Genomic DNA, 26,213 nt, shown 5'->3' on the forward strand with positions numbered 1-26,213 from the left:
TTGGTAGAGAAACGTGTATAGCGTAGAACCAAGTGTAAACTAGAGACCCGAGATTTTACCGCGCCTGCGCCATGGTCACACTGATTAGCTCATATAAACGTTCACAGAATTTGTTTTGTTTTTGTCGTAATAAATAGCAATCTTCTCCATTTTACCTGGCAAAAATGGCATCGATTGCCAAGTCCATAGTGCTATTGGCATCCGTGGCCACATTCGCGTACTCCCTGTACGTGGTGGGCAGCCTGATGATGTTCCTCTCGACGCCCCGTTCGGTTTCCAAGGCACACACCTGGATTTTCAATTTACTGGACACAAAGTCGCGAATGGAGACCGCCTATGGACCCGTGGTGTTCGATACGCTCTACCTGACCGGATTTATCTTTCAGCACAGCCTCCTTAAGTCAGCCTTGGTCAAGAAACTGCTTGCCAAATTAGGCTTGTCGGGAGCGGAGCGCACTATTTATAGCCTGACGTCATCGCTTTGCTTACATGTTTGTATACCCACAATTTGGACAGAAATAGCTCCCAATTGCATCTTTGGACATTACAGTATTTGATCCTCAACTGGCTGCCCGCACAGTCGATTGTTGTGTGGCAAATCGACGTGGAACAGAGTGCTTCTCTTTGGTGGACCTATGAAATCACCCATGTCATCTGCTGGGTGGTCATCTTTGGCGGCAGTTTGGTGATGGATCTGCCTGAGCTACTGGGCGTCAAGCAAGCCTACTATGATCTGAAGGCCTATGGTCCACCGATCAACTACAAATCCGGGGAATTGCGCAATCTGTACGCCCATGTAAGACATCCTTCGTTTGTGGGTCTGTCGATCATCCTTTTCGCCACGAACGTGATGAGCGTGGATCGACTAGTCATGGCCGTGTTCCTGACCACTTACATGTACCTGGCCTGGTCCACTGATCAAAAAGATGTGGCCTACCAGAAGATTCAACTGCAGCGCAAGAAACTCGAACTGAAGGCCAAGTAAACTTAAACTGCGAAATGTTCTCACTAAGATTTAGTTGTAAGTTGACATGAGCTTGCATTTAACGATACTTTTCTAACAATTTGATTCCGGTTCTCAACGAAAACGAAACATAGACATATAATTTTACATGAAGTAACCTTTTGATGGTTCATTTGTTTGGCTTTTATTACTATTATTGCTTAGCCACTTATTATAAAATCTAACTTATTCTTACAACAGAAGGATCAAAGGGCTGTCCTTTAAACGGCGAACCTTCGGCATCCCAGGCAGCTTTTAAGCGATCCAAGGTTCTAGCTTGTTCGTGGTTTGAGGTGTGAATTTTATTTTGTTGCTTGTCTGCTGCCAACTGCTGGACCCTAAGCTTTTCTATGGTAGCTTGGGTTTCCTCCGGCAAATCGTCGATATAGCGCTCGCATTCAATCTTCTTGGCATCGATTTCTCGATCATCGTCGAAGAGCCTCTCCCACCAGAGCTCCTTTGCTTTATCTAGAGTTGGAAAATATATATTATTGATGGTTTATGGAAATGTTTTTTGACAAATGCCCACCGCAACTGATGATTAATCGGTTCTGGTCAATTGTCCACACCGCCTCGTTGTGTTTAATCCGCTGGCTCAGGTTTCCCTCGAGGATTATCGTCTGTGGGTTAGGCTTGCTGCTTACTTTAATGTGCTGGGCCTGAATTAAAATATTTAGCTTCTTTGCCGCTTGGTGATCCTTGGGAAGCAGAACCTGCACCTCCACGTCCTTGAGGGATTGTGACCAGCAGTGAGTTTCAAACACATCTCCGTTTTTGTAGTCGCTGGGGGAAAACTTTGACTGCTCTTTCCCTTTTTGTGGCGGACGACTCTCTATGGGATTCATTTCCTCGTCCTGAGAAACATTTTCGCTTTCCAGGACCACTTCTTCGACGGCAGGCGGAGCCGATTCCCCATCATCTCCTCCGCCTTGCGCGGTCAGGGCTTGGAGCAAGCAATCCGGATCGTAGCGCTGCATGGCGCCATGTAAAATCTGATCCCGGACGCCTTTAGGAAAGCCTATTTTATCCGCTTCATCAAGTTTTGTGTGATAAAAGTCGGTACTGAAAAGCAAAAGTTGGACTACATTTTTGTAAAGCATCTTGGTATAAAATCCTTTACTTGCGTCGCAGAAAGCCAAAAATGGAGTCCAGGAATCCGGTAATAGTTTTCCGATCCTGAAGAATTTCCATTAGCATAGCATCGTTTCGCTGAAAGTCCATTTTTGTAGGAATAGTAACCGAAATCTAAACAACCTTAGACCGGCTTCGACTTAACATCTGTTGCGTACGTCTATCGATAACAACACATTTAAAAGTGTAATAGCTATAAAAAAGCTAGACATATTTTTAAACTTTAAATGTATGCTCAACATAAATAATATTAAAAGGAATCTAGTTCTATTAAAAAATGAGGAGAATAAGTCATTTGCTGGGGTTGTCCTAACAAACTAAAAAAATATAGTTTAGTAAATTAACCAAGTTGGCAGCCTGCGTCAAAACTTATATATCGATAGTGTCGCATTGCTTTACAGCTTTATACCCAAATTGATAATCTTGAAATAATTTAAAAAATGATCGGTAGACTTTCTTTTTGGTACAAGGACAATGTTTCCAACGAGGTGGACTGTTTGTCCTGTCGTCTGGTCAGTGGCATTGGACTTCTGGGCATCGGTGCCTTTCTCTTGGCGCAGTCGAAAAAGAGGCGTTCGAAACCCCTGGAGAATTACACTATGAAGGGTTTGGCGGCAGGTGAGCCACTTGGCAACCTAAATCCGGTTTTATGGTAACTCCTTTCTCCTTCACTGCCCCCAGCCGTTGGAGTTCTGGGCGTGGCCCGCCTGGCAGACGCGAATTTCCTGAAGGCAAACGCTGAGGTGCCGACGGAACAGGAAACAAAAGCTTTAAAGACTGGCACTGATTATCAGTTTTTTTCTAGACGTTAATTCAAATAGATTTTATTTATATATAACTTTCTAACTGTATAAAGATGTATGTTATCTTTTGTACGAGCACATATGGTAATAAAATAATATAGTTATTATTTTAGAATGAATTTCTGCTTCTGTTCAAAAGCATATATAACAAAGGCTTTTTTATTTTTTGGAATCTATTAAACCTGTTTTGTAACTATTGGCTTGAGTAAATGTTTACAAATAATTAATATGAAATAAGGACATCGAGAAATTATATAGGCCAACCAGGCCAGGCGACAGGGAATACCGGGCCCGGGAATACCCCGTCCCCACCCCCCTGTCGCTGGGCCTGCATATAAGTTATGTTTCCGTCAAAAATCCGGGCCCCCCTCAGAAGTCCGGGCCCGGGGGGAAACACCCCGTCTCCCCGACCCCCTGTCGCCGGGCCTGAGGCCAACTTAATATTGCATTTTAAATAAATATATATTTGTATAAGTAAGTATCTAGAAAATGATTAATTTAAAGCATATAAAACAGGTATTTGCTTTTTCATAGACTGGCTCTTGTTTATCTATTGCTTTTAAATAAATGTTGTTGCTTGGCTTTAAAGAATATTTTATAGATGCAATTTCAGAGCGTTTCCTTTTTATAAGAAGCTAGAAATTTACAAATGTATATACATATATAAAATGTCTAGAGAATTTATTTATTTTATAGCATAAGAAACAGGTATTTGCTTGTTCTTAGCTTGGCTCTTGTTTTTCTATTTTATTTTTTACTAAATGTTGTTGCTTGGCTTTAAAGAATATTTTATAGATGCCATTTGTTTTTTTTTATAAGAAACTAGAAATTTACAAATGTGTAATTGTGTAATTGTGTCGATTGGTTTCTTTACTATTTATAAACCTAGCGTCCCACTTTCCCCAGCTTGGTATCAGTCTTTGGATTGGCCGTGATGTTTTGCACCGCCACAATTGTCTCATTAATGTGTGTCTGCAACTCGCGCAGGCTCTGGATCTGGAGAAGGCGCAGGATGCGCATGGGTAAGTCCAGGGCAGGATCGTTGGACGAGACTACGTCGTTTCCCTTGTCGAAAGGGAAGGGTTTGCCCACTACCGGCTTGCGACCCTGGGCGGCGGGCGACAGTCGATCGTGCACCACGCGAGCAACTGTCTCCAGCTGCAACAGGTGGTTTGGGTGGTGCGGCACATCCAGTTTGCTGGCCAGCAGCCGGACAGCATCGACGAACGCTTTTTCCTGAGCTGGTGGGGAGAAGATAGTTTGATAATAGTTTTAGTACTTTACTTGCTTATCTTCTAATTATGCATTCTAACTCTAAATTCATGTCTATAGAGGTTGGTTAATTGAAATCACAAAAAGCAATACTTTTCACTAATATGGCTCTGAATTATTCCCTAATATTAAAAATTACATTGTAAATTCATGTTCATTGAATGTGATAATCCTTACAGCAATTTGAAATAGTATAAAAACTATAATAAAAACTATAAAACTTAAATGGTGAATGGAGTTAAAATCAAACCATACTATTAATTTTTCCGTCGAAAATAGACTGGACCTTCTGTTGGCCCTGCTTGCCGTTGCTTTGGGGTGGCCCCTGCTTGCTGGTGATCGAGGAGTACTGGGCAGGATCATCAAGGAACTCCAGGCGCACGGCATGGCTGAGAATCCAGGCCAGCTGCTCCTGCTGGGACTCCAGAGGCGGCATGTTCAGATCCGCACAGTACTTTAGGTAGCCCTCCTCCCAGATCGCGGGATTATCGATATTGCGCAGCTTTTCGCGATCCTCCACGGTGTAAAGCCGGATTTTCTGGTCCTCCACCCAGAGGACTGTGCTGGCGAATTCCTTGCGGTCTTTGGAACGGGAAGGGATGGATGTCTGACAGCCCCTTTAAGCAGCAAACTATGGCACTTACCACTCAACGCCACATCGCTGGAAGTGGGATGACCCAGGGCCTCGAGTTTCAGTTTGAGCATGCCGTCCTACCAACGGATTGCAATACAAAATCGATTTACTCCGCAAAATTACAAGAAATTGCACAGCCGGCTCTGCTTCTTCTTCTCGCCAAGATTTAAGGGATGGAGCATTGAGAGAGGAACTATCGACTAAAGATTTTGGACTGCCAACTTGCTGTGATAAAGCAAATTCCGTAATACTTTAATCTTAAAAATGTAGCAAATGGAAAACTAAATGCCAAAGGTGTTAATTTACTTTGATTTTATCAGTACCTAACAACTTATTTCCGATTATTTATTAAATGCCGCTGTAATACCTTTAAATATTTAATAAATTGCTTTAATCCTCCAGCTTTCATTGCTGAATTAGTAATATTTAATGCAATACATTTCAGAGTGACCTACTCAAAATGTAAATTAAAATCCTATTGTTCATTATTCCACGGCAATTGAAATCAAATAAAGAAATCAGTAGAAAGTTTAGCAACCAATGGAAAACGTTCTTTTTTAAAACAGATCAGATTTATCCCGGAACGGTTATTTGAAAGTTGCAAATTTAAGCAAATTGACAATGTAATTATGATGCACGAACTTTGAATCTTGTCACAGCATATACCCTGAAAGAAGGAATCCGAGATATAGGACTTCATTGCCGCATAAACAGGCAAACGGATTTTTCGTAACTACATTTTTACTACAACTACGACATGGTTAGAATTATAGCGATGAAGTTCATATTTCAAGTAAGTTTGTTTTGAATATATATTATAATTATCCGCTAAACAGTGAATGCCCCACAGAGGCAATACAGTTTATAGTTTATACAGCGGATATCCAACGTATATTTGGTTATACCAAAGTTTTCATCGATCGAACAATCTGCTTTGAAAGAATTTCCATACCTGAAAATTTTTTGCTTTACCCATTCGCGATAAGAAACGACAAATACAAAGGCTGTGTTGTATATCATATATGTATTTATATTAATTAAATAATTAAATTAAGTTTGAGGGACATACATTTACATCCTAGCAAATTATAGACTAATAACTACACGTTATATATGGAGATGCTGAGTTATAATATTTGTTTGCAAACAACTACACGAATACACGTATCAACAGCAGCACTTTTCTATTTTCTCCCAGTGTCTTGCAGTTCCTCTGGATCTAGAGGGTCGCCACCGGAAACCGGAAGGATCTCTGGAGCAAGAAGCTAGAATCTGGAGACAGTTCATGTACGTTCTCTCTTATGCAGCACGTTAAATATGTGTGAGAAAGTTTAGTATACAAATTGGTGCACCCACCCATAAGATTTGCATTAATCGTTTATTGGCGTGGGTGTGGATGTGTGTTATTAGTCGTTTTTGCGTGCTTCTCTACAGCTTTAGTTCGATTTGCTTCGCTTTGTGTTTTATAGCATTTTATTCTTGCGTCTTGTTTTGTGTTGTTTTCTTGGTTTTATTTATTTTATACTTTAATTTAAGATTAAGATAAAAACCTAATTATTAATCTTGTCATTTACGCCTTAAGTAAGTTCGATATAAAATAAAACGAAGCAGCAGCACTTCCAGCAAATAATACAGTTAACATAAAATTACAGCATTAGGGTTTAATTTTTTCGATTTTTCATGTTTTGTTTATATAAAGTATGTATGTATGTATATGTTATATATTTTTATATATTATATCACCTAATTTGATTTTATTTTAAATTGTTTGCTTGCCTTCATCTGTCGGTTTTTGCATGTTTGCTTGTTTCTTTCGCCTCCGAGTTATGCGATTAAAACTAAGAAGTTGGAATTTTCGCAGACCATTCATACAACAGCATACACATGAACAGAATACGAAATGCAGTGCTGCCACTTACATGTGCCTTGTAACATTGCGAAAAAACAAAAATACAGTGAAATTTACATAATAGTTAAGTATGTACAATGGTTTTTAGTCATCTCTAAGGATTAGTCCTTTTGCATCACCCTAGTCCACATTGAATCCAATAAACTGCCTTATGTGGGGCTTGCACACAGTGTGTGTTGGATGCTTTTAAATATTTTCGCGTGTTATTTGCTGTTCAGTTTATGAGTTCCTATGCTGCACATTGTGTTAATATGTAGGTATTAGTAAGTGGTAGAATTTAAAAACTATCCTCTATGTATTTATATATCAATGTCTAAGTATGCATTCATCCCTTTTACATACACAATTCATTCTCATGTAATTTAGTGTTAATTTATGCATTTATTTATATATATATTTAATATACGATAAATCATAGCGTGCGTATGCATATGTATGTGTTAGTTATTCCTCTGCTCTCGTCCCTTCATTTTAATTAAATTTAGTACAATAAGTATGCTGTGTGCTTGAATTTCGCTCTTAACTTTGTTATCTTCCGTTTGTTATCTTCACGTTAGACTCAACAATAACCCCCGATCCTATATCTCGATCGGTTAGTATCAGTACTTCTGCTCCATCTTTCGCCCCGACAGTTTCCTTTTTGTATTATTATAACTTTGCTGCTGCAATTTCTTAATGCTTAGGGTTTAGTTATCATATTTACTATTTTTAGATTTGAGTGAAAAAATATACAGTTGTTATTGTATTGACTGTTACAGTGATGGATAGGCGAGCCATTCCATCGCAGATACATTGCAGACGCTGCATCTGCTGAGTTCCCTTTTACGTATCCTTGGAGTTAGGACAAGTGTTCTCGCACATCGTGAATCTCTCCTTGGCGCCATACTTAAGTAAATTTACATGCCCTTCTGCTCATGCACTTCGGAGTTGCTCCTGGGCCCGCTTTTTTTCCATCGAGCTATAGCTTAGTCGACTGCCCCTCGGGGGGTTCGTGGCCAGTAGTAGGACGCTGGCATCATTGTCGTATACTACGCAACGGCTGTCGTTGTGCCTGCATTGGTTGGTGGAGGTGCCGCTGGTTGAGCGACCGCTGCACCGGCGGACACGCTTGACGATGTGGGCGGACCAACAGAAGCAGCTGCCGCCGCCGCTGCTGCTGCTGCCGCTGCACTAGCATTGCTCAAAGCCGCAGCAGCGGCCGCCGCTGCAGCCACCTTGCTCACCTGCTGCTGATCGCTGGTTATTGCTGCTGATGTTGCTCCTGTTGCTGGTGCTGATGGGGCTGTTACAGTGATTGCCGATTGGCTGCTAATTGCACTGCTACTGTGGCTGCTGTTGTTCGTCTGGTTGCTGCTGACCGTGCCGCAGCTGTTGCTGTTGGTGCTGCTGTTGCTAACATCGTTGAACGTCGCTGCCGGCGGCAACTGCTGGCTGCTGTTGCTGTTCTCATCGTTTACCACTGCTGTAGTGGCTGCTGGTGCAGGCTTCGCCTCAGTGGAACTCGTTTCCGTTGATGCAGCCTCCGCCTTTACTGGCGCACTTCCTCCTGCACTCGCAGCTTGCTTCTCTGCAGAAGCAGGACGCAGCTGTTGTTGCTGCCGTTGCTGCAGCAGACGGAACTCCACGGAGTGTATTGGTCCTGTTCCCCGCGACACTTGGTAAAGAACTCGCGAGATAATCAGAGCCACCTGTTGATCAAGGATATGCGACATGACCAGACCAAGCAGACGCTGTTCTTGTTGCATAAAGAGTGACCGGTTGTCCGGATGCTTGGCCAGATGGAGGAGGGTGCCGGCTGCTCTCCGCAGCATATCCAGGCTGGTGCCCATTGAGTCGGGATTCTCGCGCAGGTAGTTGATTCCGTGCTGGTTCGCCACGCCCAGCGCCGTCTGTTCGGCCTGTTCGATAAAGGCCACCAGGTATGATATACACGGAGACTGAAGCGCCACGGTGCGAGCCATGGCACTGTCAGCAGCGGCAAGGTAGTGCAGCAGATTCACAGAGAACTCTCGCAGCACCTGATCCTCGTTGCGGCACAGATGCCGGGTGAGCACGGCGCACAGCTTTTCCAGTCGCGAGAATGGTGGAGTGGCAATGACGAGGTCCACATTGGCATCCGTCACGCACAGCTTGCAAAGCGCCTCAAGTGCCAGTCGTTGTGGGGAGAGCGCAGTGTTGGGTCCGCACGACGGGAACGGATCCTGTCCATGAGCACTCGGACATACGGCCCAGTGCAGTAGGCCGTCGATCAAGGGGCGGGCAATCAGCTCATCGTAGCGCGACAGCTCCAAGTGTCCAGCAATGTTAGCCATGGCAACCAGCATATTCTCCCGAATGGTAATCAGGTAGTCCCACCACCATTCACGTTCGCCCTGCAGCGAACTGCACGAGTCACTGAAGTCCGTGTCCTCCTCGCGATCGTAGTTTCGCGTTTTCGGTGTACGCCGCAAGTGCTCGTGGTTAAGGAGCAGCAGTCGGCCCAGTACCGCCAGAAATCTGGTAGACTTGGCCAGCACCGTCTCGTTGCCGGGCACAAATGTCAGGTTGCGGAAGATGTTCGAAAGAGCAATGCAGCGTCGTGCTAACGAGTCTTGGCTCTCATTGACCAGGTGCAGCGACGCCTCATCTCGTGTGTAGCACTCATCCTCAAAGCTGGAGTCTCGCCTTCGCTGAAGCACCTGCGCTACATCTTTGGCAGTCGTCCTGGGATCGAAGCTGGCGGGAGTGGAGGAGCATGGTGCTACACCATTGGTCAGACGTTGCTGGGGTGCTTCGATATCCATATCAATAGGGCGACAGTCGCTGTCCGCCGTACCTGGCTCCTTCTTGACTTCGGCATTTGGTTGCGCAAATTCCTCACTAGTTAGCTTGGACTTCTTGCCTTCAGCGTGGGGTCCGCTGCTGCTGCTTCCTCCGCTGACCAATCGCCGTTTCTTGTTAAAAGTCTGCTCCTCGGTACTATTCACCTCTTGCTTTATTTCTGGCTTTCTGGACGAGGAAGCCAACTCCGTTCGCTTTTTTCCCTTCTTGTCAGAGCGGATGTATCGTGCAAATGGAATGTTAACTATCTCCGACTTAAAGACGTCGATAATGCCGTCTAAGGGATCTGGCTCTGTGAATCCGTACGTCCAGGCATCGCTGCCTACGGGTTCTAGCTGTTCATACAGGCGGTTGGTGTCTATGTCCCACTCCTTCTGGCGCTCGTCCACAAATATGTCGTTCTCGGCGGGCTGGATACGCACTGGCACACCCTTCCGCGTGACCATCGTATAGTTTGGCGTAAAGGAGAGCAGCAGTGAGCGCTCCTCAGGATTGGGCTGCACTCGCACCTGACCCAAATCAATTCCCTCGTCGGCATCTTCAGAGTCGCTGCCGTTGGCGACTCCGTCCTTCCCACTGCAATCCATATTCTCATAATGCCGCCTGCGGTTGTAACTGCTGATGCTGCGCACACATCGAGGTTGCCGTCCGTTGGTCTGCAGCTTTTCGCACATCACAGTGCCGCTATCCGCGTCGTCATCCGCATCTTCCGCCAGCAGAGCGGACTGCTCCTCGTTTTCCCGTTCGTCAAACATCTCGGCGAGATTCTTTTGAAAGTGTTCCAGCAACAGAGTCAACAAGCCGGGCAGGTTTGAAATGCCAAAGAACTGGACCGTAGAGTCATCGAACAATAGCACATTAAGCACATCAAGTGCCCAGGTGCACTCGGTCAGCAGACCAGATCGCATGGCCATGAATATACGCCATGGATCCACCGGGCATACGTCCGCTTTCGTAAGCCGCTTTCTTCGGTACAACACAGGCGTGGTGGATTCCACGCTGTCATGTGGAAAGATAAGCTCCTTCTTTACCAGTTGCGCTCCACCTCCGGGCATTCCTGGGGGACCATATCCACCGGGGGCAGTCTGGTTAGGCGGCATCTGGTGCGGATGCTGGTGCTGTGGATGCTGATGGGGATGTGGGTGTTGATGCTGGGGAGGCTGCTGCTGCAAGGTCTGTTGCTGCATTGCTTGACCCGGCATCGGCGGTGGCTTTTGGGACATCATGCCGCCCGGGGGCCCCTGGCCCACTTGTTGACTCACACCCTGTGATGGTGGCGGTGGCATGGCGTAAGGTGCCTTAACCATTCCGCCGGGTCCTACTTGTGGCAGTCCTGGCGATGGAACGCCGCCGTGCGATGCCTGTTGCGGAGGTGGTTGCTGAACTCCTCCTTGTTGTTGCGATTGCTGCTGCTGTGCCGGCATGCCAGGCATCCTATTCTGCTGGCCTGGTCCCGAGGGCGGGCGAAGTGGTGAGCCAGGTGGTGCTATTCCTGATTGCGCAGTTTGTCCAGGGTTCATCTGTGCCCACTGCGGCGGCGCCTGAGGCGGTTGCTGCCCAGGAGGTCCAGCCACCTGCTGATACGGCGGTTGCTGCTGTTGCTGTTGAGGTTGCTGTTGCTGCTGAGGTGGCGGCGGTGGACCCTGCTGAGGCGGATAGCGGTGCTGATCCCATTGAGCCACTCCTGCAGGCTGCTGGATGGGCGGTCCATGTGGTGCGCCTGGCGAAGGCGCTGCACCGCGTGGCGGTGCACCTCCCCAGCTTTGCGGAGCAGGCGATGATGGGTATTGTGGCCGGTACTGCTGGGTACCACCTTGCCAAGCACCTGCTTAACAGAAAACAATTATTGGTCATTGCTACGCTCACAGTGCTGTTTAGGACTTACCATAAATTTGAGGCCTAGCATTGTAGCCTGGATAGGGCTGTGAGTCTTTGATGAAATCAGGATGCCTTCGTGGTTGTGGACTCTGTAAATAAAGAAACGCCTTCATTTAAGTCATATTCAAAATACGGATGAACTAGTATATTATTCGTTTGGTTATTTCTTAACGACTTACTTGATCTGGTGGTGGTTGATAGTAGTCCTGTTGGGAGGGCCTGCCCGTGGGATAGGCGCTGCTCGGGGGTGCTCCTGGAGCTCCGCCGGCCGGCGGTCCACCCGCAACCGTCTGCGCTGGCGGCTGAGGTCCTCCCGGTGGAGGCTGGCTGTAGGGTCTGCTGCCGTAGGGGCCGTACTGATTGGCACCAGTGGGAGGACTGTGAGAGAGTTGGAGAAAACATAAAACAGAAATAAGTAATGCCTCTTAATGATAAATCACAGCTTTCAAGCTCAGTCCAGTGAGATTATATCGGCCAGCTACAGTACAGAGGCTGTTGAGTGTACGTGGGGTCTGGATGTGGAGTTGATGTGATGTCGTGGTGTGTGAGTGTGTGTGTGGGTTATGAAGTGGGTTAATTGGGGTGCACTCACGCTTCCCCCTCCGGCCCGTAGGGAGGGTACATGTTTCGGTTCTGCGGCGGATATTGTCCTGGACCCTGTCCGAATGGCTGGCCGGGTGGCCCAGTGGCGTTGTACTGATCGCTCGAGCCGTACTGGCCGTAAGCCCCAGGCTGCGATGGATAGGGTGAGCCTGCAAATATTATACATAAATAAGGTATAATTATAAGAAGAGTTCCACGAAAACTGAGTATTTGCTTGTGTAAGAGAAATATTAAAACGATTACGAAAAGACGGCCATTAACATGTGAAACATCCGTCTGAAAGCAAGGAATAGTTAATCAAAATGGCATACAAATTTGGAAATAGTTACATAATGTAAAATAAAATATACGTCAATAATCAATTAAAGGAAAGTCAACGATTGGACTTGTTCTTTTGCACATAAAATCAAGAAACAATACATAACAAGATACAAAAAGTAGCTGAAAATTCTTAAATGTTATAATGTAGTAGCTTAGATTAGAAGTGTCAGGTACACAGGTCATGCAATCATTATAAACTAGTTAAGGTTAGTCATTAGTCAAATCAGTATAAATAGAAAGCAACAAAAGACGAACGAAATCGATGGCAGATGAAGGGAAGAATGTGTAAATAGGATAAAGAAAGAGATGAGGGAGCAAAATAAAACATGAGTATACCTGGCGTTCTAGACACAGGCGTTGGGTAGCCGGAGCCACCCGACGGATAAGGTGCTCCGGCGGCTGGGCGCACATGCTGCTGAGGCGACGGCGGCACCTGACCAGGCCCATGTTGCTGTGGTGCTGGTGGTGGCCCACCGCCCACTGATGGTGGTGGCTGCTGCCCCTGCTGCTGTGGCGGTGGTGGCCCCGGCAGGGCAGGATGCTGGTGCTGTGGATGCTGCTGTTGGTGTTGGCCGGCCGCCTGTTGGGCTGCGGTGTGCGGTGAGTGTGGGGGCGGTGGATGTGGGCCACCGCCTACAGCACCAACAGCTCCAGCACCACCGGATGCAGCACCTGGACCTTGACTTGGGCCAGGACCGGTTCCCGAACCCGGGCCACCGGCAGCAATGGGGTCCTCGAAGGGATTGCTTACACTTATATTATCGCCGGCGGCAACAGCGGCGGTGGCGCCTGAGGGGCGGCAAGCGGCGATTTGGATGGTTTAGTTTGGATGAATCGAAATGAATGAGTCAATGAATCACACAAATGAATTGTTTGGTTGTTGTTGTTTTGGTGGTGGAGATACATGGAAACATCGTTGTTGTGATGGTGGTTGGTGGTGGGTGCGTGCGGAGTTATATATTTTAGTAGTGCGCCCACACAAACGTTACAAAAACATAAAAATGAATAAACAAAATACACATATCAAATTAATAACGATTGATCAACATAAAAATTTCAAATCGTATACCTAATTACACGTATATATGTATGTACAGAAAGTAGGGTATTAGGCGAAATAGGTATAAGAATAAGCATATCATCTATTAGAAAACAATTTAGTAAGTATCCAAAACAAAAATACCAGAACACAAATTACAACAAAAATAAATTAATAGTATGTATCGAGTGGCAAGATCGGTAGTATTTTTTTTAACAAAAGTACAAATGGACATAGCTGCAGTTTTAGTTGGTTAACATACTAAATTATTTTAAATTGTGAAGTCAATACCTTTTGACTTCCACGGGCATAACTTTAAGTAACGAATACTGGGAAGCTATTTGATTTGTACACACTTTCAAACAAATGTCAATGATCTGAAGCCACTGTATAAACCTTAAACTAATCAAAGATACTGCTAAACTGATTCTTACCGGGGTGAGGAGTCTGAGGGTTGTTTTGGGAGGGCGGGCGCTGCATCTGACCCGCTGCCGCATAATCCGGCTGCGGTCCACTTGCTCCCGGATATGGACTGCCGCCCGGGTAGCCGGGATAGCCGTCGATAGCTGCGTTTGGAGCGGAACCTGGCGGAGCCGGGAACGAGTCCTGTGAGTTCGACGAGCCTGTGGAATTCGTAGTTCCAGCATCCAAATGTCCACCACCGATTGGTTGCAAATTGTTTGTAGAAAGGTTTTTTGTTGACGTTTTGGAGATTGGGCGAGCAGAAAGTGTCAAATAGTTGTGAACGAGGTGTCGGGTGGTACGCAAAATCAAAACGAAAAAAACGAATAGAACATTTAAATTAAGCATCGGGTGTTAAGGGATAACGGTGCAGGACTGCAAGAATTCTTTGCACTTTGCATAAACACTTACCTGGCGAAGGAACCGAAGCAGCCTTGGCCGTCTTCTTCTTGCTTCCCGCCTCCACCTGCTGAATGATTGGCAGAGGATCGATGTCACCGCGATCAAAGTGGCACTCGAAGGTCAATAGGTTCTTCGTGTAGTGCTTTCGCAGTGTGTATGCCGCACTGCTACTCGCCCCGATGCCCAGGAGTCCGGCAATATCCTTCCAGGTCTTGCTCTTGGTCACCTAACGGAACGAGAAAGTCGAGTCGATTTGAATTATGTGCCAATGTTGGGTTTCAAAAGTTCATGACGCAAGTGTCGATCGAAAAAAGACTATTAAAAGATTGCGAGCACAAACAGATTTTGTGTGGATGCATTTAGCAAGTGATAGGAGGTTCTAAGGTAAGCGATAAACTACGTATACAATTTGGTCAAATGGGGTTAGGGAAAGGGAACTACAAAAGATTTTGGGAGTAGCACACGCTCGTTACTGAGTTTCCAAATAAACAATCAATGAAAATATAAAAAAATTATTAAATGTGTGTCATAATTCAGATTCAGTTTTACTAAGCGAACTCTAAAAAAGTATAAGATTGCAAACGAAAAGATAATTGAAAACGAACAAGCTGATAATGTAAGAACATTCCAAAATTTAAAATCTCGATAATTCGAGTGGCTCATAGGTGAATGCTTTTGATGACTAAGAATTTCAGGCTTCGGATACTAACAAACGTTAAACATAAAAAAGAAAAAACTTATTGGGAATAGTTAAATTTTAATTGAAATTGACAAGATAATGGTAAGAACCTTTCTGTAGTTTAAAAATGAAATCTAAGAGAGGACATGCCTTTTAAATATAAAAGTATATGAGATCAAAATAGTTAAAGGTAAGACCAAGTTCAGCTTAGACTCGGCTTAGATCATGCAATCTAGGGGAAAAAACCAAGACTGTTCGAGTGCTTGGTAATTTCCCAAGGGAAGCTAGCCCACGGCAAGCGAAGCTTTACTCAGGATGCAGCTAGAATTTGGACACATGGATCGGAGCAATGATGCTGGGTCAAAAGGTACATAATTAGCTGGGTGGCTTGACTTTAGTTTACTTTTTACTGAAGCCGAATCACATTATTGATTTTGTTCTATATATGTGGATATTTCTTTGATTTGGATTTGGTTTTGGTTCGTGTTAACTACGTTGGTGGTGTTTTGGTTTGGTTGATTTGGTTTTGCTAGTAGTAAATCTAAAAAGAAGTTAGTAAAAGGAGTTACTACGGCACCTTGCATACCTCGACGAATCCGCCACGTTCTTTTACATAAATATATAACCTATATAAATCGAGTGGCTGTTTTGAGATGGTGGGGCAGGCGGTGATCGGAGTGCGCCGCTCTTCCATGAAAGCCCGCAGCTTGTCCAGCCAACCCCTCCGGTCCGGGTTGTCGTCCATTTCGTACAGTTTGCATAACGAGTCTGACTTCTTGGTCGTGGAAATAGTGCTGCGGAACGGCTCCTGCGGCACCGGAACGTGGTTAAACACCTGCTGTATAACAATATGTATGGACAATCACTTATGTGTTTTTGATTTAAGGGCAATCAGTACTTACAGGGCTACCAGCCGGGCGTGGCCAGTTGGGTGGCGAACTCATGTCGTACTCTTCACCGGGGCCACCACCTGGGTGCATCACGACTGGATGGGGCGACGTGCTCGGCGGGGCTAAGTGACTTTGGCTATAGGGATCATTTTTCCGCGACTTTGGTGTGGTGCATTGTGGATCTTCGCCGGATGCTTCAAGAAAATATCAAAAACATTAGTCGGGAATCTTTAAAAGGTGTATATCCCAGGCCAACTCACCTGCTGATGCATTCGAAAGTGTGCTCTGCTGACTGACTTCGTCCATTGACGTTCCATCCGGTCCGGTGGTGACCACCGCTGTGACCGCATGCATTCCCCCAGCACCGGTAGGACCCGAGGAGCTTATTCCGTTGTCCTGCGATATATGCTCCGGTCCACCGCTTTCCGGTCCGCCACTGGCGCCCTGTCCCTGACCCTGGGGCTGGCCGCCCTGGAGCATTTGCGATTGTGGCGGCGTGCTAGTGGGTGGACCCATGTTGGTGGGTCCGTGCGGGGGTCCCATGTGGTGGGGTGGCCCCATTGGCATACCAGGATGCATACCGGTCGGCCCGTTGCCGTAGCCTTGAGTCCCCTGAGGCGGAGTAGGACTTCCACCATAGCCGCCCTTGTGCTGTAAATGCTGCTTTAGATAGTTAAGTGGACGAGGCGATCCACTGCCCTGCGGTGGTGGTGGCCCGCCCACAACTGGAGGGGGCGGTGTGCCCTTCCCCTGCACGTGATTGCCTACCATGGTACCACCGGGAGCTCCACCGGGCCCAGTTTGCTGCGGCGAGGGCGGTACCCACTGGTACGGTGGATATTGGCCGGTGTGGTTGGGCATTCCTCGGCCCGGATATCCACCAGCTTGGGCACCAGAGGGTATGCTGTTGGCACCACCAACTCCTGCTTGGCTTGTAGGTGGCGGAGGTGGTCCGGTGGCGTAGGCGCCAGGCGGATACTGCGGGCGTGGAGCATAATTCCCTGAAAACAAGCGAATGAATAGTTGTGTTAGAGAAAGCAGATTCTTTTCTTGGTCAACTTATCATGTCAATGTGGAATTAAACTTAAATTCCTATTTAAAAAACTTACGATCTTACCTGGTGGATATTGCTGTGGCTGCTGCGGTGGATATCCCTGAGCCCCGGGACTCTGGCCCGGTCCGCCCATCTTGTAGCCGCCGTGCATGTGCGGTGGCATCGGGTAACCTCCTCCAGCCGCTCCCTGCGGGGGTGGTGGAGGCGTAGCCATGTTGTTCATGCCCTGGTTGGGCGGCGGAGCCGGTGGTGGCGTCTGCTGCGGCGAATTGCTCGCCGACGAGGCCGAATTCGATGCTTGTTGCTGCTGAGATTGCTGCTGTTGGGGCGGACCTCCTGGCATTCCCGGAAGCGGTGGCATCGGCGGCGGACCTCCAGCACCAACCGGCGGCTGTTGCATGGGGCCACCGCTGCTTGATTGGTTGCTTGCCGGACGCGAGATTGGATGGTTTTGAGCTGCAATAGAAACGGATAATTAGGCCTCATTCAGATCGAGATCGAATCAATGCTAAATACTCACCGACAGCCGGGGACATGGAACGCGAACCGGAGGAGCCTGTGGGCGAGGGTGTGGGTCGCATCACCTGTTGGGGATTGGGGGTGCCTGGCGGACCGGAGCCCATGCCACTGTGTGCCCCGCCGCTAGAGCTGTCGTTGCTGTTCTGTCCAATTAGCTCCTAGAAAGGTAAAAGACAACCGGAACCAGTTCCGCTATTAGAGTTTATTCAATCAGGTGCAATGGCATCAAATGCCGGCCGGCAGGTGGCATTTTTTGTAGTATTTACTCATTTAAACGAAAGTGATAGCAACTATGAATTAGCCAAGCGGCAACCGCAATTAAGCAACTGCCAACGCACACAGATATGGAACACGAGCATATGACTGAGTTTCGGCTTGGGTTGGCAGTCGCAGGCCAGAGTAAACATATTCATGGCAATCAGATGTTTTGGATGGGTGTTTCGACCCATTCCGATGCCAAATGTTGATACCAAACGATCCCAGAGGTTGGGGAACATCTTCTCCCCGCCCGTCCCGCGACCTTTCCTGACATGCTCATTCCTCAGGAATTCGCGACTCCTTCACCGCTCCCACAACCACTCACCCGTGCTCACAATTATTATAACCCGGTCAGGGGGATGAATCCGAATTCGTAAACGCCAAGCTGTTTGAACAATAACAACTCTTAAAACAGTCTGCAGGCACCAGAAACTCGGTGCGATGCGACACGACTTTAACTTTTTGCCGCCTATAACTTATAAGAAAATCAAGCAAAAGCTCCACACTAACAGCCCCACTCGCACACTCGCATACTAGCACACATGGCAGCTACAACAACAGGCAGCAGCAGACGTGCACATAAAGCTTAAGTCGACAGCAATTCGAAACACTCACACACGGGGCCATGGCAAAACCCCAGCGGAGAGAGCTCACTCGGAGCAGGGGCGCCCTCAAAAAGGGGGAGTTACGATACCACGATGGGCAAGAAGTATTGATACATCTCTATCCACATACTGAATATAAACTATACATATACAATATTGATATCTTACTGTTTATAAGGAAAATATAAGTTTATTCTGTACATCTAAGCCCATAATATTAAAGACCCTCTACATAAATTAGTTTGCAAGGTATTCCAATTTCTATCCATAATGCTCTCCCCCTAAAATATAATCAGACTAAGCCTCTGACAATCCACAGCGGCAGTAGAAAGAAAAATACAACGAACGAACGAACGACCGAACGAGCGAACGTTGTTCGTTTTGGTATCTGAGAAATTAAGTGAAGTGAAATGAAATGTACGACGACGAACTGACGGCACAAGGCGGCGGCATGGGATGGGATGGTATGGTATAGTATGGGATGGCGATGTCGATGTCGATGTGGTGCGGAGACGTTGCTGAGCGGGGCATAAAAGCTATGTGGAACGAACCGAGCAACCAACCAGCCAACGATCAAGCGGGCGAGCCACAACGGCAAAGGCAAAGGCGACGGACGGCTGCAACTTGAAGCGTTCCAAGGGGTGATTGAGAGGTTGGGATGGCGGGGGTTCTGGCGACGGATGGAGGCTACGACTACCCGGGGATCGGGCAAGTGGCTGTGGTAGTTATGGCGCGCTCGAAGCGAACGAAAGGCAACGGCAACGATGACAAAGACGTAGATAAGGAACAGAAACATGCACACACAGATACATACCCATACCGAGGCACGTACACTCTAAATGTTGGAATATAATAAAATGAAATAAGCAACGACGGCAACGGCGGCACTGCCAGGCAAGACCAGGCCATTCGTACGAATTCGAATTCGCATTTTAGCGAGGGGTTTTCTCGAGGGGGGTAGACCACTGGTACGGGTACGGGTACGCTACACCACTTGAGTTGCGAGACGACGACGAGAATAGCAAGCAAGCAAACAGCAAGTAAGCAAGCTGGCAAAAGCAAAGCTATTGGCCAGGCCGAATAGAGGGCTTTGTCCAAAGGGGCGTAGCGGGGTTAGATTTTAGGGGGACCGACGGACGGGCACAAACAAAAAGCGGCCCACGTTTGTAGTCTGAATCCGTGTCTGTGTGAGCCTGTGGTCGCGTAGAAAAATTACTTGGAAAGAAAAACAAGCGCGTTGCGGATACAACAACAATGGAATCATTTATAACGAAAATAAAGCGAGGCAAACACAAATAAAAAATAGATAAAAATATGGGGGAACACAACTTCCACAACTCTGGCCCAATCAATCGCAATTCAGCAGCCAAATAAAGTTCAGCCAAGATTTGCGCGCCAAAACTGTTGAGACTTCGATTTTTGGGCACGATTTCAGAGAAGGGGAATCGCCCGCCTTGGACCCCACTTGAAAACCGAAAGAGCAAAAAGAAGAGACCCCATCATCTTTCATCTTTCGTTCTCAAGATGCGATGATGATGAAGCAGCATTGGGCACAGGTTCGACTTTTGGCCCTCGAAAGCGCACTTCACCACATTTTATGCCGTGTCATTTGTGGACGTTCATTTAAATAAAGAATATGCATGCCTACATGTTGGCTGGCTGCATGGATAGGTATGTTTATGTCTGGCTGTCAGCTGCTGCCGATGGAACCGCTGGTACCGGAGGTACTGGTGCCTCTGTTGGCTCTAGTGGGACCTTTGTGGCTTATCACCTTAAAACCTTTTGCAGCGAGTATGGCAAGCGAGCGTTGCAAAAAAGGAACCAAAAAAACCAAAAACAAGGACTGGCATACATGCGCTTGTTCTGCGGCCAGTGAAGAGGTAAAAAAATAAGAGAAATAAAAGGAGCGGTAAACACGAAACCGGCGGAAAGGAGGGGCAGCCGGGAATTTATAAACACAGCCAGTCGGAGAGAAAAAGTAATAAACTCGGGCATATCATAAAAATGAAAACATGAGGGAAGGGCCGACGCATGCACAACGTATTTTGAAATACCCTAGCTGGAAGGTTTTGCCCTGCCAATTAGTAAGTTTCATGTTAGGAGGACGATTCGTTGGCAAAATTATACTCTATCTTCCTAGATTCAAATAGTTGGTGCGTTAAAACATGTAATTTTAACCAACTAAACCCTTAGCTAAGAATACCCCTCAAGTAGCACAAATTATAATGCCCCACTGCAAAGGGTAAAAACCTCAAAAACTGAAGCAGTGAGAATGCGAAACAAACAACAAATAGTTTACCACACCATGTCCCGCATAGCCTCAGTCTCAGTCCCAGTCCACGTCTCCGCGTCTCCATTCTTGCAATCTCCACCCCCTCAAGTGCAATGGTTTTCATTTTGCACAGCTTCTACGCCGGATCGGAGGGGTTTAACCTAAGAGCCAGGGAACGAGAACTTACTATATATAAAGAACTTAGCACAGCACAGCTGAGCGACAGCCAGCCAGCCAGTCGGACTCTCGCTCATTAGAAGTTCTCATCCTCCCAATGTGGGAGAGGGTCTCCGTTTCCATCTGCGTCTGGTTGTGGGTCTGGATCTGTTTCTGAATCCGATTCTGGGTCCGAGCCCGTTCGGATCCATGCTCATGCAATTTGTGTGTGCGCTAGCTGAAAATTTTATGAGCGAATCGAAAGTTTGTGCAATCGTGTTGAGTGTGCATGGCGCAAATTGCACAGTCCAACTTGCCTGTGTTGATCTACGATTCAAATCAAACTGAATGATTACAGATTCCGGGAATTTAGCTTACAATTTTAATACTAGTAGTATATAAAAGTATAAGAAGATTCCTTTCAACTTTACTCATTATTCGTATCGAAACAAAATAATACATTTATCAGCAATTCTATTTTTAGCCAGAAAGTTATGGAAATCACACTTGTAGCGAGTTATAGAAATAACCATCCATCTGAAGTCCTAAGGGAATTGTTGGGGTTTTTCGTTCATGACAAATGGTTCGATTTATAGAAGCTCGACTGTATATAGAGAACAGATACTCGCACATTCGTATACCAGCAGCAGAAGTCGCTTTGGATCTGCTCGGTTCGCTTGGGCTTAGTTTGGTTCGCTTCGATTTGCTTCGTACCGTTTCGTCCGCTCGTTGGCTGCTTTTGCCAGCGGAGCAGCAGTCAGTCGGTGGCCCCAATCCTTGCCCCGCATCTCCCCCTGACCACTTACAATATGGCAAACTAACAGACTGTCAGACTGACTGGCAATCTGACGCAGCAACAGAGCAGTAGACCAACAGCAACTGGCAGCAGTAAAAACGAAAAAACGAGCAACAACAGCCAACGACGCTGGCAGTCAACCACTTTGAGAGCTCAGACAAATGTCCCATGAATCGCACACTCGGCTCCAAACGAAAACACACGGCCCAGAGTCGCAATCAGCGCCGCCAGAGCTGCCGGAACCGGCAACAGCCAGAGCCAGGGCAATAGCTATAGCAAAAGCCAGAGCCAGAGCCACGGACCAGACCAGAGCGATCCAATCCGACCGACCCTACCCGAATCGACTCGTTCGCAACGTTTCGTTTCGTTTCGTTCGTGGTGTGTATCCAAACGAGTGAACTGAAAAACAAGCACACAATCACACGACTCTCTGTATATATAAATTTTGTATGCGTTCAAAAGTACACTGAAACATAAGTTGGGAGGACTTTGGATGAAATGTTAAGAAGAACAATAACCTTTTCTTATTGCAATATCTTTAAATGATTGTTTCTGGACCAGTCATTTATAAAAGATGGCATCCCAATCCCAGAGATATCATAATACAAAGTATTTTTATACTGGTTACTCGTAGAATAAAAGGGTATACTAGATTCGTTGAAAAGTATGTAACAGGCAGAAGGAAATGTTTCCGACCATATAAAGTATGTATATTCTTGATCAGGATCAAAAGCCGAGTCGATCTGTCCGTCCGTCTGTCTGTCCGTCTGTCTGTCCGTCCGTATGAACGTCGAGATCTCAGGAACTACAAAACCTAGACAGTTGAGATTAAGCATACAGACTCCAGAGACATAGAAAAGCGCAAGTGTGTCGATTCATGTTGCCACGCCCACTCTAACGCCCACAAACCGCCACGCCAACACTTTTGAAAAATAATTTGATATTTTGTCATTTTTGTATTGGGCTTGTAAATTTCTATCGATTTGTCAAAAAACTTTTTGCCACGCCCACTTAAACGCCCACAAACCGCCAAAAAGTGTCAGTGTTGAAGACTCTCCTTGGCACTTACACTAGCTGAGTAACGGGTATCACATAGTCGGGGAACTCGACTATAGCGTTCTCTCTCGTTTGTATGTTACTTTCACCGAATTTTTTTCTGTGCATCAGCGCCAACTGAAATGAACGTTCTTTTTATTTAGACTTTATTTTTGCTTTTTTACTGGCTGCGCCGCCTGTTAAAATGAAAAACGATGATGATGCCGCCGCCGCTGCCACCAACAATAACAACAACAACGACGCAGCAGAGTCGCAGGCACAGCAATGAGTGGAGCACTAAAATCCCAGTAACAACGGACAGAGGAAAACCGGCAAAATTGTTCATTGGCAGTTGGAAGGCACCATAATGAAGGGGACGATGGGAGGGGAAGATGGGGGACCCAGTTGCGGAAAGGCCGGGCCATGTGGCTCTGGGGCTTTTGGGTTCGCAATCGCAATAGCAATGGCATTCGCATGCCGGTGGTTCGAGTTCGGGTCCAAAGCCCCAACCGTGTGCACTGCACCACAGACAATTTCGGCTGGCATTAAATGAATGCAGCCATTGTGTGCTGGCTGGCCCGCAAATTTGAGATGCTGATAGGCATACAGATGGTCATGCCAATTGCCCACGGAGCAGAGAGAATATGACGCAGAACCGACTTGAAATAAGTTTCTAAACTAGAACACGTCGATGGAGCTGGCTGGCTGGGCTGGCTATGTGCTCTTGGAAATCAATGGAAATGCCACCAGACACTGGGAGCTTAAATGACACGCTATATGGAAAAGGTGTCCAACTGCCGCAGAGGCAGAAAACGGAAGCAGCGGCTAAAAGCCATCAGTAGTTAAATATTATTACTGGCAGTTGGCTTTTGTTCGGCAACACACGGCGAATTTAAAGCGGCTTACAAAATGCAATTCGAAATCGACCAGCTTAAATAACAGTGGACGGGAAGGGACTTCCCCTGACTCTGGAACTTTGGAGCGGCTTAAAACGAGCGTTGGCTGCGGCTGATTACAGTTTTCGTTCGGTTTTGGCTCGTTTTCAGCTGGTTTCACTGTTGAATTGGCCAGAAACGCGGATTTAACCTTGCAACGCCCAATTAAAACGCAAAGAAAAAACGATCGGTTTGATTTTGTGAAGTGATTTGGGTGCACTGGGTTTAGAAAACTATTTTAGAATTGCCATTCGTTCGCTTTTCATTTTGGGTGCCAATGGAACTTTTGATTACGAAAGTGATGTTGTAACTTAAAGCATTTATTGGTTTGGATATATGCAAATGGAATGCATTCGAGTATGACGCAGGAATATTTTCTAACCAAATATAAAGATACAGAAATTTGGGAATCAGGGTGGAAGGATGATAGAATAGTTACTGTCATGAAATGAAGAAGTTTATGACCACCTCAATTATGAAATGGATCGATGACGGCTGAAGAGGACCTGAGTTGATGAGAGTACACATAAAATGTAAACAACCCGCTAAACAACAACAGCAACAAGAACAACGTCGACGACGCGAAGGAGATGGAGGTAAAGCAAGAACAAGAACAACAATGACCTTGGCATTGACCCAAATATATGGTAAAAGACGCTTTGTGTGTGATCTTGAGTGTAGACATGCGAGTGTGTTGGTTGCATATACATGGCACATACCAAATATAAAGGGAATGAGGGGGAAAAAACCAAAATACGAAATAAAGAAATGGTATGGGGCACAGGAGGATTGCCGACCGTGCAGAGCAAAGTACGGGGGTATGGGGCTTGGTGGAGCAGGGACAGGGGAATCCCTGGAGAAGGAGGCGAAGGGGGACCAGGGGCAGCCACGACGGCCGCGGACATGCTGTATGAATAAATGGCGTACAAAGCAAACGCACACATCCGCAGGCACATCACATCCACAGCTCCGGCCACTTTAATAATTCTATAGATACTATGGAAAATGATTCGCAAAATAAGTGTTTGCATATCGAATATATAGATAAATAAAACGACAAATTTATATGTACGCTAGTCAGCCAACAATTTTTGCAGAGTCCCAGTGAAAAGCATCATGTATATATCCCTTTTAAACTTTTTCAATTAAATGAATCCAAAAATGCTGATAACACGTGCACATGCTATTTAAACAAACGAAAAAAGGGGAGGGTGGGGTAACCAGACTGCCAGCGTTGCGAAAAATAATCCAAAAGACAAAAGGGGAAAACGCAGCCGCCATAAGAAATAGTAACCAAAACAAAATAAAAATAATTAAAATTCATAAAAACAAATCAAGTCAGTCGTAGGCGACAACAAGAAGAAAACACAACGATAAGGTTAAAAGCAATTTTAAAGTTAAGGTGAAGAGAGGCGGCATATGGATGGGATACGATAGCAGTTCAAGTTCAAGGGGACAGAGGGAGGTGTTTAGGTAAGTATATATGGTAGGTATATATATATATATATGTATAAACAGAGAAAATAACATCAAAAGCCCACAGAAACATTAAGATCTGAAGAGCGTACGGTTGAGGGCAGGAAAAATAGGCGAAGCAGAGTAATCTCAGCCCAAAAATGAGTACTAGTACCCTCATGAGTGCCGGCATGAGTACGAACTACGAGTGCCATGGCCAGGCATAAACATTTGACCTGAACCACTTTGGTAGACTGGCTGACTGCCTCTTGTTGGGCTAGGTGGTGCACGAGGGGTTGGGGAGACGGCGGGGTGGAGGTATTGGGGTACGTTTTCTGGGTGGGGGAATGGGAATCGCAGGTAAAGAGTGCGACGCCACTGTAGACGTATGTGTGACTTCACGAGTCAAGTTCACGTGCTGTTCACGCAGCACAGTTTATTGACCCACTTTCGATGTGTATTAATAGAAAAGCAGCCAACACTAGTAGTGTAGTGAATGGGGGACTACTGGGTGGTCCCACGGCCAAACATCCAATGAACGTGCAAATAGGAAATGTGCTTGCCCATATAAAGCTGTTATTGTATCATAACATACTACGGCTGAATGCATTACCGCATTCGATTGGAGCTTACTCATTGTGGGTTTCTTATCAGTGGATTACTTTACTCACAAATTTAACAATAAGATAATAAACCATATGATTATCAATGTTAATACCTATTGTGTTTGCTAACTTTGGATATCATTGGTAACTAAAGAGCAACTCAGTCAAGGGCTGAATATCTCCGGATTCCATTCCGTTTAAACCTCGTATATGTTATACAAATAGGAACACAAATTAACGAACTATTTTCTGTTTTGGCATTGTTTTTTTTAGTACACGGTACGTTAGACACGTCATTTTTAATATCTGAATGTTTGCTAGGAGTTGCAGAAATCATAATGCTTCAACTTTCTAGATAATCTTTCTACCAACAATCTTTCTCCAGGAAGTAAAACAATCAAATCTCATGAAATCGCTTACCTGGTGCGGCGAGGGCGACGCCTGCGATGGTTGTGGCGATGGACTGGGCGCATGGCCCGGACTGCTACTGGGAGGAGGTCCGCCGGCGCTGACGTGTGGCGGTGGTGGCGGCTGCTGCTGCAGTGGCGGCACGTGGTGCGGTGAGGCGGGCGGCAAGGGATGTCCGGAACCGGGGCTGGGCGAGGACCCACCTGGCCAAGGTCGATTCGGTTCAGGATACTGCGCATAAAAATTGTTGATTGATTAATTCTGAAAGC

General features: G+C 46.2%; 5 protein-coding genes and 1 long non-coding RNA gene across 20 annotated transcripts in view; 3 read left to right on the forward strand and 3 right to left on the reverse strand.

Annotated features, from left to right (window-relative positions):
• Positions 1–43: 43 nt before the first annotated feature.
• Positions 44–1,121, forward strand: LOC6535470 (nurim homolog). The gene is made up of 2 exons (XM_002096065.4): positions 44–491; positions 551–1,121. Exons 1-2 carry the CDS (start codon positions 165–167, stop codon positions 983–985), a joined length of 762 nt encoding a protein of 253 aa, XP_002096101.1. The 5' UTR covers positions 44–164; the 3' UTR covers positions 986–1,121.
• On the reverse strand, positions 1,107–2,297 carry LOC6535471 (nudC domain-containing protein 3). The gene is made up of 3 exons (XM_002096066.4): positions 2,124–2,297; positions 1,533–2,065; positions 1,107–1,471 (listed from the first exon to the last, which is right to left on the reverse strand). Exons 1-3 carry the CDS (start codon positions 2,222–2,224, stop codon positions 1,185–1,187), a joined length of 921 nt encoding a protein of 306 aa, XP_002096102.3. The 5' UTR covers positions 2,225–2,297; the 3' UTR covers positions 1,107–1,184.
• Positions 2,298–2,489: 192 nt separating this feature from the next.
• Positions 2,490–3,133, forward strand: LOC6535472. Its single transcript, XM_002096067.4, has 2 exons — positions 2,490–2,752; positions 2,816–3,133. Exons 1-2 carry the CDS (start codon positions 2,575–2,577, stop codon positions 2,944–2,946), a joined length of 309 nt encoding a protein of 102 aa, XP_002096103.1. The 5' UTR covers positions 2,490–2,574; the 3' UTR covers positions 2,947–3,133.
• Positions 3,134–3,456: 323 nt separating this feature from the next.
• Positions 3,457–5,026, reverse strand: LOC6535473 (RNA transcription, translation and transport factor protein). 2 transcript variants are annotated; one of them, XM_002096068.3, is made up of 3 exons: positions 4,854–5,022; positions 4,465–4,791; positions 3,457–4,178 (listed from the first exon to the last, which is right to left on the reverse strand). In XM_002096068.3, exons 1-3 carry the CDS (start codon positions 4,912–4,914, stop codon positions 3,823–3,825), a joined length of 744 nt encoding a protein of 247 aa, XP_002096104.1. In that variant the 5' UTR covers positions 4,915–5,022; the 3' UTR covers positions 3,457–3,822. The 2 variants fall into 2 exon arrangements, with proteins under 2 accessions (XP_002096104.1, XP_015047166.1); XM_015191680.3 differs by lacking the exon at positions 4,465–4,791 and having other exon boundaries at positions 4,854–5,026.
• A 1,272-nt stretch (positions 5,027–6,298) lies between these two features.
• The window catches only part of LOC6535474 (trithorax group protein osa), a 30,001-nt gene continuing 10,086 nt past the window's right edge, over positions 6,299–26,213 (reverse strand). For 3 of the 14 annotated variants that reach the window (XM_039375534.2, XM_039375533.2, XM_039375535.2), the window contains exons 4-16: positions 25,957–26,175; positions 17,421–17,577; positions 16,964–17,356; positions 16,107–16,847; positions 15,859–16,040; positions 15,534–15,794; positions 14,288–14,503; positions 13,848–14,076; positions 12,711–13,163; positions 12,043–12,202; positions 11,630–11,828; positions 11,458–11,539; positions 6,299–11,400 (exon numbers count right to left, since the gene is read on the reverse strand). In XM_039375534.2, coding sequence (XP_039231468.1) covers positions 7,781–11,400; positions 11,458–11,539; positions 11,630–11,828; positions 12,043–12,202; positions 12,711–13,163; positions 13,848–14,076; positions 14,288–14,503; positions 15,534–15,794; positions 15,859–16,040; positions 16,107–16,847; positions 16,964–17,356; positions 17,421–17,577; positions 25,957–26,175 — 6,912 coding nt within the window. In that variant the 3' untranslated portion in view covers positions 6,299–7,780. Of the gene's footprint in view, positions 11,401–11,457; positions 11,540–11,629; positions 11,829–12,042; positions 12,203–12,710; positions 13,164–13,847; positions 14,077–14,286; positions 14,504–15,533; positions 15,795–15,858; positions 16,041–16,106; positions 16,848–16,963; positions 17,357–17,420; positions 17,578–25,956; positions 26,176–26,213 lie in introns of all 14 variants that reach the window. The other 11 variants (XM_039375539.2, XM_039375537.2, XM_015191682.3 and 8 more) reach the window with 11 other exon arrangements.
• Positions 17,573–21,590, forward strand: LOC120321762. Its single transcript, XR_005561487.1, has 2 exons — positions 17,573–19,953; positions 20,071–21,590. It is a non-coding gene; the product is annotated as an uncharacterized LOC120321762 (long non-coding RNA).

The sequence above is a fragment of the Drosophila yakuba genome, chromosome 3R (assembly GCF_016746365.2).
Source record: "Drosophila yakuba strain Tai18E2 chromosome 3R, Prin_Dyak_Tai18E2_2.1, whole genome shotgun sequence".
NCBI lineage: Eukaryota > Metazoa > Arthropoda > Insecta > Diptera > Drosophilidae > Drosophila > Drosophila yakuba.